We start from the raw sequence: 19,425 nt of genomic DNA, 5'->3' as shown, positions 1-19,425 counted from the left end.
GTTTTGACAGCAATTGCTATCAAATTGGAGTCCATTTTAGAAATATATGATTTTAATAATTTTAAAAAATAGTTTAAGAATTCTCCTTTAGTATTTTATCTTCAGGACTTTGGTCAACTTTGTTCTTTTTCCTTTTGGCAGCACCAGAACGAAGAGATTCCCTACTGGGTAGTCCTGATGTCATCAGTACTGCTCCAAGACGAAAGAGGAGACAAAGAACAATAAATCCTGCTGGGACAGAAGCTAAGATAGCAACTTATGAGACAGAAATGCTAGCAAAGGAAAAGTAAGTCATTTTCAAAATGTACTGAGGTGTTACTATTTCTATAAATGTTTGTTCTTTTTGTGTTTTCTTGTGCAGTTTCGTAATATTCAGGGTACCTAATTAATGTTTTGTGGCATTCTTCTGTAGTTATTTACACAAATTCAGGGCAGCTTTGAATAGATGTGAATGATTAAATGTAGTCAGGCCCAAGGAATTATTCCATATGGAACATCTCTGAAGTGATGATTATAAGATACATTTAAATGACTTAGATAATTTTAAGCAAACAGATTGAGGCCTACAAAAAATGGTATTTTGTGGATTACCAGTAACCCTGGAGTCACAGAAAAATTCACTTAGATTGTCAAACTAAGCTAGGAATCTTGAACTAAGTTGTGTTGTGGGAATTAGGATTGTCTTTCTTCACATTGAAGATGGTCAAACAGAGGAATAGGTAGCTTGGAGTGGTTGTGGAGTCTCTGTCTGTGGAAGGAATCCATATCTAACCAGGCATCATTCTGGGCAACCTGTTCTTGTTGAGTTTGCTCTGAGAAATGAGATTGGGCTAGAGAATCTCCAGAGGTGTCATCCAACCTCAGTGATCCTGTAATATTGTCTTTATAATTTCTGTGGAAATAAATTCACAGTACTATCTTTAATAGACCCAGATAGACTTCTTTCAAAAATAAGATCACTTGGGATTAAAAAAAAAAAATCAATCTTCAACACAATTCAGATTTTATTATAACACTTGGTAAAAATATTTTTGTTTCTATGTCACTCTTAACACGTGGAGATATTTTTACATGACATGAATGCGGTTTATACATAGAATTACCTCAGAGCCACTCTTTGATTGATAGTATTTTCTTCAAAAATGGATAATTTTTAAAATCTATGGTAAGTTAGTCTTGAAAATTATTATTTCACCCTTTTATCTGTAATATGCAGTGTGTAATGAACTCTTTAAACAGACATAGACACAGATAGACTGCATTTCCCATGATTAGCAAAGATTTCTGTTTAAATCAGCAAGAGAATGATCTTATTTTTACTTAAAAGATTGTAACTTGATGCTGGCAATGGATATTTAAAGTTAAGGTTCTGTTTTATTAGTAAAAGAATATTAGTTTTTAGAACAGTCTAGAAAAATATCAAATTCTAGACTTCTGTGCTGTTAGAATCTTGTATGTTACAAGGAGCTACACTCTTTGCCAATTGTATGCAGTCAGACAGTTTGATTTTGAGAGTCTGGCTGTCTTTGCCTGAAATACAATTTCACTCTTTTTAGTATTGATTGTGGAAGGAAAACATACAGAGGCAAATGATCACAAAGGAGAACAAAAATGCCTTGGGCTGAGTAATCCTCTGAGTCCTGTGCCCCGGGGAAGGACTGACATGATATCAATGTTTTTGTTTTAATTCCTTTAAGTTAGGCAAATTTTAGAGCAGCATTAGATTTTTCATACAGTGTAGAGCATTTCTAATATGCTTGCAAAATCAAGGAAATCAAGTCAAAGCTGAATCTGAAGAGCTGGCTACCACATGATTAGTCATCTTGTAGAGCTTAGTTAAAAAAAAGATTCGTTCTACCAGGTCTCTGTTTCTGCTTTTCTTTTGCATTTATTATATGTGAACTGTATTGTAAACAACTGCTTTGCGCTCCAGGTTTCAGTTTTGGCTTGTGACATACCTTTTACAAAGGTTTTTCCAATGATAAAAATCCATATGCTTCTTTCTGATCCCTCAGAGACTGGGAAATCAAACATAGTATCACTCAATACTAAAATATATTTTTGAGTCTTTCATTTAATTAAAAATACAGAGATAGTGCTTGACTTTTATTTAATGAGAAATTACTAGATTTCCTTTGTTTACCAGGAAAATTACAAAAGTAAGCTGATTATTTTTCTCAATGTCTATGTTCAGTTTTTGGTTTTTGAACTTTATCTTATGTCTTTTGCTGGCTGCTAATCAAGTGTTCAACCAATTTCCTTGGCTAATAACTCTTACTTCTCTTCAGCCTGTCAGTAGTAGGGAACTGTTGTAATCCAGTTTGTAAGTACAGATGTCTACTTTTATGAAGCTTCTTCTGTAATTTTTACTCACAGATGGCCAGATCTTTCGTGACATGAAAGGTTTTATCTCAAGCTGTGGTACATTGAGGTCTTGCCCCAAATGTTTTCTAGTATTGTGTCACTTAGTGAAAAATTATGAATCTAAGCAGACCACTCCAGTCTGTTTTGAAGAGGAAAAGTTAACTCCTTCACCTTTGGAAATGTTCCATCACAAACATGAAAGATGCACAAATCTTGGAAGCATGACATGCAAGGCGGAAGGATCAAATGACAGATTGTAATCACCTTCACAAATGCATGACTGAGTCCATGTTTCTGAACTCTCCTGCACAGACCTGCAGGAGGACTTGATTCTTTACCTGCGATGTAAATACGTTAAGGTGCTATCTGATAAAATCATATCCCACAGTTCTAGCTTTAACAAACTAAAGCTTATTTAGTTGTGATTTCTGTGCAAGTTTTTTCTGACATCACTGGTGCTTGCTTCATATTTGCTAGGCAATGAAAGAGCAGTTACAAAGCAAACGTTAAGTGCATAATGTTGCCTTTATATTATTAGATCATAACTCAGTTGATACAAAACCGTAAATGAGAAAAAAAAATACCTCTTTGCAGAATTAGATTGTCTTATATTCTTTTTGTCGTTCCAAATCAAATATGAGGGTTTACTACATACTTCTTGAAAAAAAAATCTTTTTTTTTTTTTCTTTCTTTTTTTAATTGTAGTGTTTTCCAAAACAGTCATCATGGAATCGCATAACAGGAATTATAACTTAGATTTTATTTATTCCTTCTAGGATTGTTAAGTCTGCAAAGAAAGTACCATTTATGCTTAAAATTAAAAGCATCTTAAGTAAACACAAAGTCATGACAAATGACAGGATTCTGTTTCCACAAATATTTTAGATATATGGATTCTGAGGCTAGGTACGTGGCAATTATTTAGTCTTATGGAATGAAAACATATACTTAGATATGACCAAGAACTCTGAAAAGAATGCAAATAAAAATTGTTTAACGTAGGAATTAGGGCAAAAGGAGCACTGTCTCTCTCACACTTTGTGTGTGGGTACAGTGGCAGAAAAAGGAGTTGAATTGTATTTGTCTATATGCACATCTATTATTGCTTTGACAGTTTATTCAAGGCTTAAATAAAATTTTTAAGGAAACTTGGATAATAAGAAGCTTAGTGAAAGTAGTGTAGCCACAAGATCATCAGAGAACTGAGCTAGGATTTGTGCCACAAGATTTGCTAAATTAATGTTAAATTATTTGCTGAGATAATTATGTCTTCAGGATGAAGTATAAATGCAGCATAAATAGTCAGCCACTGAACTGCTGAGATGCAGACTTATCTGTCTTTATAGTGGGTTGATTTCCAATCTGAGATATCATGAAAGCAATTGCATCTTTAGGCAAACAGACATTACTTATAGTTGATAGGAGTCAAACTATAGCTCACAATTTATGCGTTTTAAAATGCGACAAAGGATGATTCTTACAGTTCATAGCATGATTGAGTCAGGAAGTAAAATAAAATTATGCTTATTCCAGTTAATTGTGATGGCATTTGTGAAGCTTTGACTGTAACTTAATATCTGGCAATTTCCTAAGGTGCTAAGCAGAGATAATATGTAAGGCAAGTTAAGATGCAAATTCTACTTTTCATAATTTGCATTTTATACTTGGAGGAGAAAAATTAATAAAAGCAATCCCAATTCACATTTAGAAGTTACGCTTATTGATGCAATACCCAAATCTCTCAGGGGACTGCATATGAATAACACAACTAGCTATGCAGAATATCCATGTAATATAAAGGCTTAAGTATACAGCTTGAATCCTTCCTATAGCTGATTATTCCTAAAATAATTTTGCTAGAAATGTTAGAGCCTATTTGTTTAAACATAATACTTACTGAAGATGATGACCAAAAAAAAAAAAAAGTTATGAAATGTTATAAACTAAGCTTAGTCATTAGATAGAGAATGCTTTTAAAAATTTGTCTTATCTGAGCTAATAGAGTGCAGTGGAACTCAGGCACTCAGAGTCAGTGCCGGAGTCTGTAGTCTAAAACAAAAATAAAGCAGAAATAAGAAAAACTTTTCAATTTTTCATCTGTTATGTTTTCTACCGAAGGATCTAAGTATATAGTCCTCATTCATACATAGGTTTGTTCTAGAGGGAAACTTTTACTGGATAAGACAGAAAATTTCTTATTTTTTTATTCTGTGTTCTTCCAAATGTATTTAAATTTGATTGCTGCTCATGCCGTTCTCGCTTTGATTGACAACACTGAATGACTATTGCAGTCAGGCCTACATTTACATCAAAGAAAAGAGATGCATTCCCTTACCTTCAGTTTGTTTGATTTTTCTGAAATATTTTGTTGTAGCCATTAACCCACTGAATTTGAGAAGGCTGTTGCCACCAGTACATTAAGTCTTTCTTCTTTTACATACAAATACTTCTTATTCAGAGAGCTTGAGGTGATCATCATATATTTAGAAGTTCTCAGAAAGATCTTTGTGAAAGAAAACATCATAATCAGATTTTGCAAGTGGATAACAGAAGGAATTATGTACCTTCACTACAAAGTGAGTCAAGAAAGTAAAGATAACTTCAGATGCAGGACAGAATGCTGGTGGGGTGCTTGAAAGTGCCTTGAGCTGCCGAGGATATTTTGTGCCACCTGAATTGCCATCAGCTGCTACACTGGGGGAGGCTGAAGTGAGAATGACATTCTTACTTTGAGTTTTTAAATAAGATTGTTACGGTCTTCACGTTCAGGGCTTGTGCTTGACTTGAGGGTCTATTAAAGTTAGTCACGCATGTAATTGTGTGTAGGATCAGCTGCATAGTTTTTACCTGTTAATGATAAACAAGTTGTTTTTTTTTTTCCTTTTCATACTCTTGTCTCTTTCTGCATTTTTGAAAGATTTTTGTAGTCTCCATACTATAATTTATTTGAAAAAAAAAAAAAATCACCAACAACAAAACTTTCAGCTTTATATTATACCACTGAAAGAAGCTAGATTTGTCTTTCTTTTGATAACCTCCTTCCCCTCTAAAAGCACTCAGAGCCTGTGGTTTGCCAGGAATCCCCATGAAATCCTCTCTGCGTTTGTGTGAGTTATTGTTTAAGGGTCACATTTTTAAGTTCTAACATACAGTTTATTTAAAATGTGGTTTGCCACCACCTATGATTCAGGTAGCAAAAACATAGATTTGTCGTGGAATTTGGCTTTCCCAGAGGGTTACACATAGACATCAGTATTACTGTCTCACATGTGAAGTAATTTTTTCCAGTAAAGATTTAACCAAATGAAATTTAGTTCCCACTGAAAGCGATACCATAACCTCCCATGGTCCAAGGGGAGTATAAAGTTAACACCACAGTTGCCAACGGTAAAGAAAAGATCTTTCTGATAGTACATGTTGACCTGCCACTTTTTTATACAGTAAGTGTATTTATTTGATATATTTGGAAAGAACTGGCAGAGCTTTGCATGGTGAGAAAAAGGACTATCATCACCAGTGTAAGCACAGATGCATTACTGTAGTGCCTCTGGACTGGACTGATGAGCTCTTTGCTATCAACATAAATTTATGAAATGTGGTGTTTAGAAAGGTTTTGATAATTAAATCATTTAGGTTGCAATATAAAGAGGTTAAGAAATATTTCAGAAGTCAACAGTCAAGTTTATTTGAGAATCAAATGTGTCAATTAAATAAGAAATATTTCAAGTAGCTGAATTAAGTTCTTTATGGGTTTCACTCATGTTTAGTATTTCCTTACTTAAGAAGAACAGGAATAATTTCTGTGGAGAATCACAGAATTGTGGGGATTAGAAAGGACCTCTGGAGGATCTAGTCTGACTATCTTGCTCAAGCAAGTTGGCTACAGTAAGTGACACAGGAAAGTGACTGGACAGGTCTTGAACATCTCCAGAGAAGGAGACTACACAAGCACTCTGGGCAATCTGTGCCCTGCCACCCTCGCAGTGCAGTTTTTCTGCAGGTTCAGACAGGACTTTCCTTGTTCCAGTTTGCCCCTGCTGCCCCTTGTTCTGTTGCTCATCAACTCTAAAAGAACCTGGCCCCCATCCCCTTGACACTCACTCTTCAGATATTTATACACATTGATCCCTCTCAGCCTTCTTTCTCAAGGCTGAACTGTCTCAGATCTCTCAGCCTTTCCTCACAACGGACTGGATTTCACTAAGCTTTGGGTGTTTTCTTTCCTTCCTTTTTTGCCTTGCCACTGGAAGGAGCAGTAGATCACCAGTCCTACCAGATAGACTGTTTTGAATACCCCACATGAATCTTAAAGATTGTGCTGTAACTTTGTGTGGCCCCATGGGAGCTCTGATAAGTGATACTAATCTTCTGAACAGTTTTCTGTAAATATTTAATCTTGCATAACATTTGAGTGAAAAGAAGGGCTGTGTTCATTACCTGTGTTGTATGACTTGTGGCAGTACAAAAATGGGGTGTAGTCAGAGGCAAAAGAATGGAATCATTGATTAAAACACATAGCAATGTCTGTGAAAAAAGAAAAAAGAAAAAAAAAAGCATTAGCAAAACATCTAAAGTAATTCTATGCCCATCTGGAATGAACAAGGCAGAAATAAATGCACCACAGAACTGTTACCTTTGCTTTCTCTTAGGTGACACTCTATTCTGTTTTTGTTTTCCCTCCCCTTTATTTCTGTCTTTGTTTTAATCGAATGGTAGATAATTAGAAACTCTTCCACAATCCATGTGGGAAGGGGTGATTTATTTCCATCAAAAGTGCAAGGAATTGATATCCATGTCGTCGTTTCACCCTGTTCCCAGGGGAAAGATAGGAAAATATGAAGGCTGAAAGCCTGAGGCAGAGAAAAACGAGCATTATCTGCTGACCTTTGAGGTTGCAATTTCTCCTGAGCAAAGCCACTCATCTCTGTAGTTTGTAGCACATCTCACCAAATTTTCTCTCCAGTAATAGTCTAATAATTGACTGTTGATGGATAAGTTATTACTCTGTGCAGCTGACAGGATCATACCCTGTGTTTTCTCAGGGCACGTTCTTTAGAGCAGGATTTTATTGCTGTGCCAAATCTGGTGGCATATATGTCTCAAACGATTAATCTACAATGTATTTTAATGAAACTGTTATGTAGCTGTGAGATTATAAGAGAATGACTTAAAGAATGGAAATGGTATGCTCTTCTACTTTCTGGTAAACCTGGTAAACCTTCACTGTTTGTTCTCTTGGCTTTCTATTATTGTTTTTGCAACATGATGTTGTAAATTTGCATTAAATTTTATATTTGAAACCTCTTTTAGGTATGCTGTTTGTTTTTTATATCCTAGCACCATAGATTATTTCTTTTAAATATCTCCTTTTTTTATGTTATTAAATAAATCCTGTCTGTGTATTTTAATGTGAGAAGCAAAAGAATTGCTTCTCAGGGGTAAGTTAAGGTAAGAAACAGGAAAAATTTTTTAGCTGAACTAATTAGCAATATTGAAATATTCTCTGTCTTTTAATGAAGAGCAAGCTATAATATTTTTAGACTTTTCAGTGGAAGAGTTGGAAGAAAGAAAAGAAGGACTTTGCATTAAAAATAACAAAGAAGGAAGTATTTAAAAGCCCCCCATAACTCCTCATTATTGGTATATAGCAGCAAATGTGCCATTTTTATGAACATTTCTGTAAAGGACTTTTGATGAAGGTGTTAATTAAGTACACATTTCCTAAAACAGCTCATCAGGAATGATTATTTTCACATTATCTTTAATGGAAGAAACAGGTAATGTAGCTGCCTAAGATTTTGGTTGTATGCACTGGGTGGAGATTAGGGCTAGACTGATGGAAAGCCTATGCAATCATGCTTGTGTGCTCAGTCCTGATATTAAAAATAGTGCATAAGAATATGAGATGAAAGGTTGGCCATGTTAATGAGATAAAACTGTTTCAAGATTTTTTTTCTTGTTCATTAGATTGATCACGAACTTTGGCTTCTACATTGGATTAAATTAGAGTATTTCATATTTCACAACTGTCTGTGAAGATAAACATTGTTCTAACTCATTACGGATCCCAGAAAACATTCTGGAGAAAATCTTATACAGAAAAGTACTTTAAAAAGTAGGATTTGAGAAATGATTTCTTAAATACTTGCAAATTCTCCTGTTCCATTTAGGCAATTGCTCAGCTTCTGCTCAGTTTGTGCTGACTTTTCAGAAGTGGGATTCAGAGCACGAAGCTGTTCATCTTTTTGATTGTCCTTTCTCTGTTTGTAGCTTCTTCATAAACTATTATATTTTCTTCTTTGCTTCCATCCTTCAAAGAGTCCCATCTCAGTAATGCAAAACTACAAGGCTACCAGTTAGAGTGGCAACGGTTTTCTGTTTCTTTTGTTAAAATAAGTGTTTGCTCCTGTGTATAAAAACAGCAGAACTAAATCCATGCAGTTTACCTGTCGAATTGTGACTTCGCCCCTCAAACTATGAAGGCCGTGTCTAGATGGCCTACTTGTTTTTACCTATTTAATTTCACTGGTTACTCTTAATGAGGAAGACCTAAATCCAGCCAGTAAGAAATACTGTAGAGACTTAAGCAATCTGCTGGATCTTCAATATATAATGTATAATATCAAGTAAACTCAGTAACTATGGCTTTCTGCCCACCTCCTTTTATGTGAGGTTCATTAGAGTTACTGTTTCATATTTGCCTAATATGCTATTGAAATTGAATAAGATATAGACATCAATTGATTTTATTTTCCAGAATGCTTGAAACATAGTGTAAAAATATTGAAAAACCAGAGGGAAAAGGACTGAATAAAAGGACTTATGATGAGTTTTGTTTTAATCCTGTATCCTCTGCCTCACAGAAGAGGTTGGTCTTTCAAAATGGCTTGGAGAAGGAGCAATGAAAAGTCTGGAGAGTAGTATAGAAAAGGTTGAGCAATGACACTGGGAATGAGCAGTTAGATGAGAGGGAGCATGGTGGGGTGGGGGACACTGTGCATTTACTTTTTTATTACACGTGTATATGTATTTCTTCGAAGTAGTACATTAACATCTAAAACCCATGGCAGTGGATTTTCAATAATGTTTAGAACATTTGCAAATCTGGTCTTTATGGATAAATACTTGTAAATTTATACACTGTGACTAATATGTATGGTATGAGCAAATGCACTTTCATGGTCCATTGAGAGAGCTCATCTGTTTCTGTCAACTTGCATCAGAATTCAGCACGATATTAACTGGTATCTTTTTGATAAGTTCTGTCATCTATGAGAAGGTGTATAGTGCATTCTTGTGCATCAAGTCTAAAAACGTACAGAAAAATAGAAAATATTGGTCAAATTAACCTCATAGCTGTATTAAAAACATTTTCCACTGTTTCAATTATCTTGAAGGTAAGCAAAAACAAGACCTTTTTAAAAGCTGCAAGATGTACAGTATTGGATTAATAATAATATCCTTGTTTACAAAGAATACTGCTAGAAGACTTTCTTGATTAACAAATAGCACTTAAATAAATCCCTTACTTTATTCAGCTGTCAAACCATTCATAATTTTCATGTAGCTATTACATCATTCCAGCTTGTACAATGTTTTGAAAATAAAAATATGAAATTAATTACATGCTTATACTTTCTTCATATTATTAACTAGCAACTATTAATGAGCAATTATTGACTAGCTATTATTAATTAGCAACTATTATAAGTGTGAATACTGATTTGGAATCAAACGGAGGGAAAATGTTCAGTGTTCATAAAAGATGCCCCAAAATAGCTAACATTATAAAGCATATTAAATAGCAGAAGTTTGCTAAAATAAGTCTTTTTGAAAGGATCTTAATGATTCAAATGACATCAAATACTAGGATGAATTAAAATCCAACAGTAGTCTAGCCATTGATACAAATATTTCATTCTGTATGTTTAGTGTGATTACAATAATAACAATTAAAACAGGAAAAGGTGCAAATGTGCATGTAAATGCTATTGTTTATTGAGGATAATTCCATTATAGAAATAGATGAGAGTTCTAATATGTTTCTTCTTTAAAAGCTGATAATTGTTCAAGACTAAAGAACTAAATATTTTTTATACCACTTTTGTAGGTATGAAAAAGAATTTTACTTCAAGGTGACAGTTCTTTCTTTTACATTTTAAAATGGTACCTATTGTTTTGAATTTTTCTAGATAAGGCAGAGTAAAGATGCATAACCTGGGAAAATAATTTGTGAGAAAGTTGTTGAAAAAGCCGGTAACTTTTTTGTTAAAGTTTGTAATCATTTTGCTTCTGGATTATTATTTGACTACAGGAAGAAAACAGTTATCAACACTTGATTTACATTAGAATGTCCCCACTCAAATTGTTCCCCTGTCTGCTCCTCAGATTCCTATGGAACACTTCAGAATATTTTCATAGTGATTATTTTTCATTCTGAGTGGAATATGGTACTTGATTTATCACTTCAATATTCCAGTGCATCTCCCTGAGCCTTGCAGTTCCAGAAGTATAAAAGTGAGATAAAGTGATGATAAATCATGTCACTTATTTTCTTGTGGTGTTGTGAAACAGCCAGACTGTGCTTTTCACAGAATCACAGAGTGGCCAGGGTTGGAAGGGACCTCGAGGATCATGAATCTCCAACCCCCCTGCCACATGTAGGGCCACCAACCTCCTCATTTAATGCTAGACCAGGCTGCCCAGAGCGCCATCCAGTCTGGCCTTGAACACCTCCAGGGATGGGGCATCCACAACCTCTCTGGGCAGCCTGTTCCAGCACTTCACCACTCTCTCTGTAAAGAATTTCCCCCTGACATCCAACCTAAATCTCCCTTCCCTCAACTTAAAACCATTTCCCCTTGTCCTGCAGTTATCCACCCTTTCGAAGAGTTGATTCCCCTCCTGTTTGTAAGCTCCCTTTAGGTACTGAAAGCTGCAATGAGGTCACCCCGCAGCCTTCTTTTCTCCAGGCTGAACAAGCCCAGCTCCCTCAGCCTGTCCTCATAGGGGAGGTGCTCCAGTCCCCTGATCATCTTTGTGGCCCTCCTCTGGACCCTCTCCAACAGCTCTCTGTCTTTCTTGTACTGGGGGCTCCACACTTGGATGCAGTACTCCAGGTGGGGCCTCACGAGAGCAGAGTAGAGGGGAACAATCCCCTCCCTATCCCTGCTGGCCACCCCTCTTCTGATGGAGCCCAGGATACCATTTGCCTTCCGAGCCGCAAGGGCACACTGCTGGCTCATATTAAATCTCTTTGGTCTCTCTGGGCTTTCTGCTTGGATAACTATTAGACTACCTGGACAAATTCTACTTCAATTATAATAATGCTAAAAAATATGTATTTATGTAAATAAACTTCTGAAGTCTTTAGGATAAAGTACACCATTAAATATTTTTTTTCTGCTAGGAATATACTTATTTAATTTCCTGGCAGTTGTGAGTATGTAGAATTATTTTTCTGCTCACATTCTGTGTCATTAGCAAGATGTACTCAAACTTCAGATTAAAAAAGGTTCTGTTATTATACAAAGAGTCCCCATTATTTATATATCTGTTTAGCTACAGTAATGCCTGAAGATCTCCAAATGTAAATAAAATATCATCACGAGTTCCCTCCTGACACCTTAAAAAGTTCAAAGTACATTATGAGCCCCACGTTCAAAGTTAGAAAAACTACCAAAAACACCAAGCTTTTATTGATGCAAGTCAGAGCATAGTATAAGGATAACTTTTAAACCAGTATCTCTATAACCAGTGCTAATGCTGTGGCAGAGAAGCAAGGGAGGAGCAGAAAGAAGCAAAACATCCCTGCTACAGTACGTATCCATTTTGCACTACTTACTATCATTATACAGGATCACAGAATTGCAGGGGCTGAAGGAGACCTCAGGAGATCGTTGAGTCCAACTCCCCTGCTAAAGCTGGCACCCTACAATAGGTCACACAGGTAGGCATTCAGCCCGGACTTGAATACCTCCACAACCTGTCTGGGCAACCTGTTCCAGTGCTCCATCACCCTTAGCATGAAGAAGTTCTTCCACATGTTAGTACAGATATACCTATGTTCAAGTTTTAGGCCATTACTCCTTGTCCTTTTGCTGCACACCACTGAGAGCAGCCTAGCCTCATCCATCTCCCATCTCCCTTTTGATATTTATAAATATCTGAGTAATATTTAGATATTTATAAGTAATTTTAGCAAATATCTAAATAATACTTATTTATAAACTTATACGCATTGTACTTCCCAAAGCTGGGAACGGTGCTGGTTGATTGGGCCAACAAGCCAGAGAGGAATAGTGTCCTGTTTGTCCCTTGATGAACAGTCACTGAATGACTAGTGAAACACACATTTCACCCATGGCTCTGATGACACACCTATGGTCACACAACATTATGTTGCCCAGTTCTTAGACTCACTACCTTTAGTTGAATGCTAGCTGATGTCTTGGAAAACTGAAGGAGATATCCAGGTACTGAGAAAAATTGTTAAGAGCTGGAGGGATTATAATGATGTGGAGTAAAGTTCAGCATCGCCTAACTGAGCCTTGTAACACTTTATTCATTCTTCTGTGTGTCAGACCTCTCAGTCTTCTATTTGTATGCATGCTCTCTTCTAGTCAGCATAGCACTTCAGAGGTGTGTTATGTGCATGCTTGATATGCATCTACACTATTTGTGCTGTAATACCAAGTCAGACATCAGCCTCAAGGAAGAAGTGGGATTGCTTGTTAGACTATTTATTCAGTGTGACTTGATGACTTGATGTGGGATGTTGCCAGAGACCACAATCCTAAATTCACAATGTCTCTAATGAAATGATCTGCAAAGCTGAGATTTTTCTGATGCTGTTGTAACCTTTCTTAGACTAGATTTACAAAAAAGTCAATGTTTCGTCTAAGATGGTGTTAGCCAGGCATTTCTCTTTTTCATGGTTTCTTGAACACCACTCTCAGTTCTGCAATGAGTCCTGTGCCCGTCATTCTCCCTTTGCCAAGATAAAAACAAAAAACAAACAAACAAAAAACCTAATTTTGTTTCCTCAATAATTCTAAGCCTTCTGTTGCTGAGATCTCTCTGGAAAACATGCTAATTTATAGACAGTTTGCAATGAATACAGTGATATTTGTTGTATCAGCATGTGAATCTTCCTGTGCTAGCATTTGACTTGTTGCAGTTTTTACAGCTAACATGACAAAAAGAGACTTCAAAATGAGAACACTGAAAATACTTTTCAAACACTTTGGAAGCTAGCCTAGAAGAAATCAATGATAAATCTCCCTTAAGAATGAAGTTGAGCCACAGTGAGTTCTTGGGAAGAATGTACCAAAACCCTTTTAAGCTTCATGACATACCAACCTAAAGACATATCTTTTTTCAGTATAGAAAGCTGCTAACTCTAGATATGAGAGTTCTGTGCAAGACCACATTGTACACGCTTAATGATTTCAGATGCTTGTGAAGTTGGACACTACTCAAAAATATTTATACCAAATTTCCATTTCAATTGTTAAGTGAATGATTTCATTTCTTCTTGGTGGAGAAATATCATTCAGAGATTTTAAAAATTTCCAATATTAACTTATATATAACCAAATATATTGAATCATGTTGGTAGTGTGAAGTCACCTTTTAACTGAAAACTTCTGAAATGCACATGTATTCAAGAGGATTAGTAAACTATGATGACGACATCTGTATTCTTGGAAACTCTACATACTTGAACTCTGTGATGTAAAATAAATTAAATAAAATCATCAGAGTGACAGGACATAATCAACGTCCTTCATCTTTTATAAGCTCTTACAGATGTTATTGACATACCACTTTCTACACCTGCATTCTCATGGATCTGTTGGCAGATAAGAATTTGTAAGTCTTCTCTAAGGTTCTTGTTAGTTATTATTATTTTTAATTTTAGAAGCCTATTGTAGAGTATCTAAAATTAATTTTTAGTTAGACAGAAATCTGTGCAAGACAAGATATTGCTGGGATATAATCAGCAAATTCAAACTTTACTGTGAATGTTTAAGCCAGACGTGTCCCTGGGTTTTTGTCTTTCTTTTTTCTTTTCCTCAGAAAGAGGAAGATTTATGCTCAAACTGTTACACTGTCATTGTTTATACTGCATTCTTTTCAATATGGCGCGACTTTTATCTCCTTGCTCTTCTTCATCTTTCATCAAAGTGAGTTTTCCTGCCAAGCTTGCAGGTAAATTATAATTAAATTTATACTAACTCAAAAAGGAACTCGAGGCACAATCCACATTAAGATTTGTAATTACTGTTCAATACTTCATTTATATATGAAGCTTACATGAAAATACATCGATAAGACCAGCTGGAAGACCCTTTTTTTATTATAATACTACCTCATTTCAGAAGTACTTTTCTTTTGCTTTTAGTATATACATACTAATTGAAGTTGTACAGTGCTTCAATACCAGACAAATATACAAATAAGAAAATAATACATGCAGTGTTTAACAATGCATACCTATTCAATTGGATAAATAGGAAAACCTCCTAGATAAGTGTTGACTGACAGATCATAAAGCTCTCTGGTGATTAATTATAACTGAACTGGCATCACAAGTATGACACAGATGTGTGACAACAGCTTAAGCAGCAGGCTTCAATTTTATTGGAAAGCACTTATTAAGGAAACATAATTAGGCATAAGCAATGCAGATATAATTGGGAGACAAAAAAGAAAGTCTTTGTTTAGAGACTTGGGATGCTTTAAAAAGAGTGTGGCCAGCAGGGAGGTTTTTCTCCCTCTCTACTCCGCCCTGGGTGAGAACACATCAGGAGTACTGTGTCCAGTTCTGGGCTCCTCAATTCAAGAGAGAGAAAGAATTTCTAGAGGCAGTCTGGCAAAGGGTCATGAAGATGATGAGGGATCCAGAAAATCTTCTGTATGAAGAAAGGCCAAAAGTTCTGGGACTGTTCAGCCTGGAGAAGAGAAGACTGAGAGGGGATCTTGTCCTTATAAATATCTGAATGCTTATAAATATCTGAAAATCTCTTTCTCCTCTTTAGAATAAGGATGTGGTGTTGGACCGTGCCTAAGGCCTTAAAGAAGGCCAGGTAGGTAACATCTGTTGCCATTTGTTGCCCTTCCTTTGTCCACAATGATGTCACTACATTGTAAAAGGTCATCACATTGGTCAGGCTCAATCCACCCTTGGTTGAACCGCACAGGCTATCTCAGATCACCTCCTCATCTCACATGTTTTGACATAGCTTCCTGGAAGATCTTACTAGATATAGAGGCTCACCAGCCTGTAGTTCCTTGGGTCTTCCTTTCTCCCTTTCTTAAAAATGGGAGTGATGTTTCCCTTTTTCCAGTCACTGTGGTCTCTGCCTGACAGCCATGACTTTTCAAATGTGATGGAAAGTGGCTATCAGCAATATTACCTTCCTTGAGGAGACATTTCGAGTTCCCTGGGGGCAAATCTGAGTTTTTTCCTGCTGATTTCTAGTGTGATGGCATTCCCTGGCTTTTCTCTGTTGCCTAGAAGTCCATCCTCTTCCTTTATCAAATCTCATTTAAAGCTCTGCTAATCAGTGCAGTCAGTTTGCTGTCCAAAACATTCTTGCCCCTCCTGGTCAGTTGCATCCCATATGATGTCAAAATGCCTGATATCTCAAAGGCCTGTCCAAGATTATAGAACTCAAAGCCCTGTGCATGGCACCATCCACAAAGCCAATCATTCACCTGATTCGTTCTCTCCTTTTTCTTCCCTGTTGCCAGCTTCCAAAGAACACTACTTGTATTCCTGATCTTTTCAGCATCCTTCCAAGAGATGTAAAGTTTACTCTTTTAACATTTTTAGTTTCCTTTCTAAAGCCTCCTGTAATCCAACTTGAATGATTAGAAGATAGATAGTAGTCTTCTGACTGTCAGACCCAGTAGTCTCTTCTTGATGTCTCAATCACGTATCGTCAGGAGACAGCAAACCTCACTGGAGAGATTATCTGGGTGGCAAGTACATACCTCAGTGCCTCTCATTGAGGAGTTTGCAGACTGCTAGCCTTCTTTTTGGTAGCATTTTTCCTAATGTGGTTCCTTGGTTGGACTAACTCAATGTATTTGTCCCTTCCTTGGGTCCTAACTTTTTCCCATCCCCTGCCCTCTTTCCAACCCCAGTGGCTTGTATCTGTTGCTTAAGAGAACTTTGGAAAGAAGGGAGAACTACTTCTGTTTGGTGCAGATACAAAGATCCAGTGCCCCTCATCTTGCATGTGCTTTAAGGAAATAATCTGGCATCAGTGTATTTTACTTAGACCAGTCGAGTTCTCAATTCATCCAATTAGAGTATCATTTTCTGTGAATGACAGATCTAGAATGTGATATTTGATTGTCTGTGTGCAATTATCAGTCAGATTAGAGTGCACAATTTTCATTGCATTTCTTTGCTTTTATGCCTAGACTTCAAAGCAAGATATATTTATTTTCTTTCATACTTCTCATCCATTATCCCAAAACCAGTCCTAATGGTATAGAACTTTCCTTTACCTACCACTGTACAGATCCTATAGACCAGACAGGCACCTCTTCTTAATCTCTGGGTAGATGATACTTTATAGGCAGAAAATCTCCTGGACTTTTAATGAACGCATAGAACAGGAAAACTCCTTGTTTTCCACAAGACTACACAATACTGCACTAATTGCCTCACAAGTCAGTGCCTGCTAAGCTCATTCATCTGATCCACTCAGCCATGCAATTATCTCAATATGTTACATCAGTGGGTACACCTGTTGGAGTAGCCTCCTGTGATTATTGTAGACTGGAACCTAATTCAGAGCAAAGTGAGTATATTAAGGCCATTTCAGGCGTGATCTATCACTTATTGTCAATGTTTGGCTGTCATTACTCAAATTAGTATGATTTTTGATATTATAGATAGATTTAAGTTAAGGGTTTTTTTCGATGCATTCAAAAATCCAGGAAAAATACTTTGTAAACTGAAAAAGCAGTTGTCTGTTAGAAAGTGTATCAGTTAAAACTGTATTGAATTCTGAGTTAAATTTATATCTATACTGTGAGCTCCACCACTGTTACTCATTTAACCATTAGGTTATTCATTTCCTTTTTGGTTCAAACCTAATAATTAACACTTTGAAAAAGACATTTTTTCTTGCTTTTTTTTAAATTGATGTTCCTTATCTTTTCTTCCTCATACAACTGAGTACACCCACTGCTATTCCCTGAAGCTAATGCAAGAATTTAAAATTCAAAGCACTGACCGACATGGATTGCTGTTCAAACAACACATCTAAATGTGTTAAACACCTTGATGAGTTACATACTCAAAGTGGGCTAAATCAATGAAATCTAATGTGTGCTTTTTATTTATATTCCTTTTTCTATCCAAACAGTTGTCTTTAAGATAATCCCCCAAACCCAGTCTGATGATTGCTATAGTATTTCTTGTATTTTGCTCACCTGCCTCTGAAAAAGAGAACAAAGTAATAAATTTTGCATGCATGACAAGTGGTCCCTAGAGTTATTCAACACAGAATGTTTACCGTTTGCAATTTACAATTATTTTTTCACATTTGGAAAATATTGAGAATGAATAATATTTTCTCTTTGAATGTACCAAAGGTAAATAAGATTAATTTTATTGTAATTTTGTGTTCTAGTACAGTATGCAATTATTCAGGTTATTGTGACTTTTTTGTTAGGCTGCAAAACTATTGTACAGAAGATAGGGGACCACTGCAGACCTAACTATACAGTGCCTGAAGATTTTCATATGCATCCATTTTCTCTTTTAGCATTTTTCCATTCCAAGTTTGCAAAACATATCTAGTTAACACTGGTAAACATAAGAGAGTGAGCTTTTAGAAAGGAGTTCACTGAGATTAGGGAAAAATAAATTCTGTAGCAAACACGTGATCAGTACAGCATAATTAAATGGATGAGACACTTACCAAATCTGAAATAAATATCATTCCTATTATGGATTCAGCCTGTTCTCCTAGTCTCATCAGTTAAGAAAATCACTGGGAAGTTGGCCTGCTTTTAGCCTTTGAATGGTACATTTGCATGCACCTCTGTCATTACATACTGAGCGTACTCTATGGAATGCTTTTCATCAGTCCTCTGGTTTCTTGTTTTTGTAGTGACACTGAGGTTTTTATTCAGAATGAAGACAAGCAGAAAAATATTAATTCTGGTGGCTTGAATTCTTGTATTATTTCAGGATGTGGTTCTTGTTTGGACAATGCCATAATCACATGGAGCTGGAATAAACAACCAGTTTTTTATCTGTGTGCATTGAAGTTTCAATTTCCTATTTTGTGTTCTTCAGAAATTGTTTAAATAGATGATCAATGATCTTGCTGTCTCAGCTGTAAGCCTTACCATTTTAGATAATCTGCAGGACTTTGCTGAACAGCTGGATTCTTCTTTTTCAGATTTAGGCAAATTTTCATCTGTCTTTCTTTAATATGGCATGAAGTTTTTTGACTAGGAAATGGGAAGGAATTCGTTCTCCAAAGTGAAAGAGTAATAAAGGAAAATGTAATTGCTGTTCTCTTTCTCCATATTCCCACTAAAACTTTTGTCAGATGACAAAGTTACAAAGACTCAATCTACAAAAGCATAAAATCAACCCATGACCTCTATTCAAGATGATGTCATCAAAAGAAAATAGAAAGCCATTGCATCTTATTTCTCCCTGAAAGACTGCAAGAATCTAGTGACAGTGTGAAATCAGAATGCTAGGTAAGGTGTATAGTTGTCCTCCAGAGGGTTTCCAGAGACAGAACTTTTGAGAACTCCCATGTTCTCAAGAAGCCACTGCTGACTGGGATGGCAGCTCCTTTATAAAGGAAGTATTTTACAAGCCACGTATTAAAATGTAGGCTACACTTTTGGTGCCTAACTTGGGACAGTTTCAGTGACATCAAGAGCAGGGTATGGGAACATGATAATTCAGGTTGGTGCATGTTGTCCCACTGAAGCCCTCAGTTTCAACTGTACATGACGCAAATGTTTACACTGCTACTTTAGGTTAATGAAAGCTTACTGATACAACAAAAA

The 19,425-nt window shown here is 36.1% G+C and overlaps 1 protein-coding gene across 4 annotated transcripts in view; it reads left to right on the top strand.

Moving 5' to 3' along the window:
- Nucleotides 1-19,425, top strand: part of XRCC4 (X-ray repair cross complementing 4) — a 174,110-nt gene that overhangs the window by 111,326 nt on the left and 43,359 nt on the right. For 3 of the 4 annotated variants that reach the window (XM_090130891.1, XM_090130894.1, XM_090130893.1), the window contains exon 7: nucleotides 142-286. In XM_090130891.1, coding sequence (XP_089987017.1) covers nucleotides 142-286 — 145 coding nt within the window. Of the gene's footprint in view, nucleotides 1-141; nucleotides 287-15,407; nucleotides 15,810-19,425 lie in introns of those variants that run through there. The other variant, XM_090130892.1, reaches the window with a different exon arrangement.

The sequence above is a fragment of the Phasianus colchicus genome, chromosome Z (genome assembly GCF_987193195.1).
Source record: "Phasianus colchicus chromosome Z, bPhaCol1.hap1.1, whole genome shotgun sequence".
Taxonomy (NCBI): domain Eukaryota; kingdom Metazoa; phylum Chordata; class Aves; order Galliformes; family Phasianidae; genus Phasianus; species Phasianus colchicus.
This window is presented reverse-complemented; position numbering and strand designations above follow the sequence as displayed.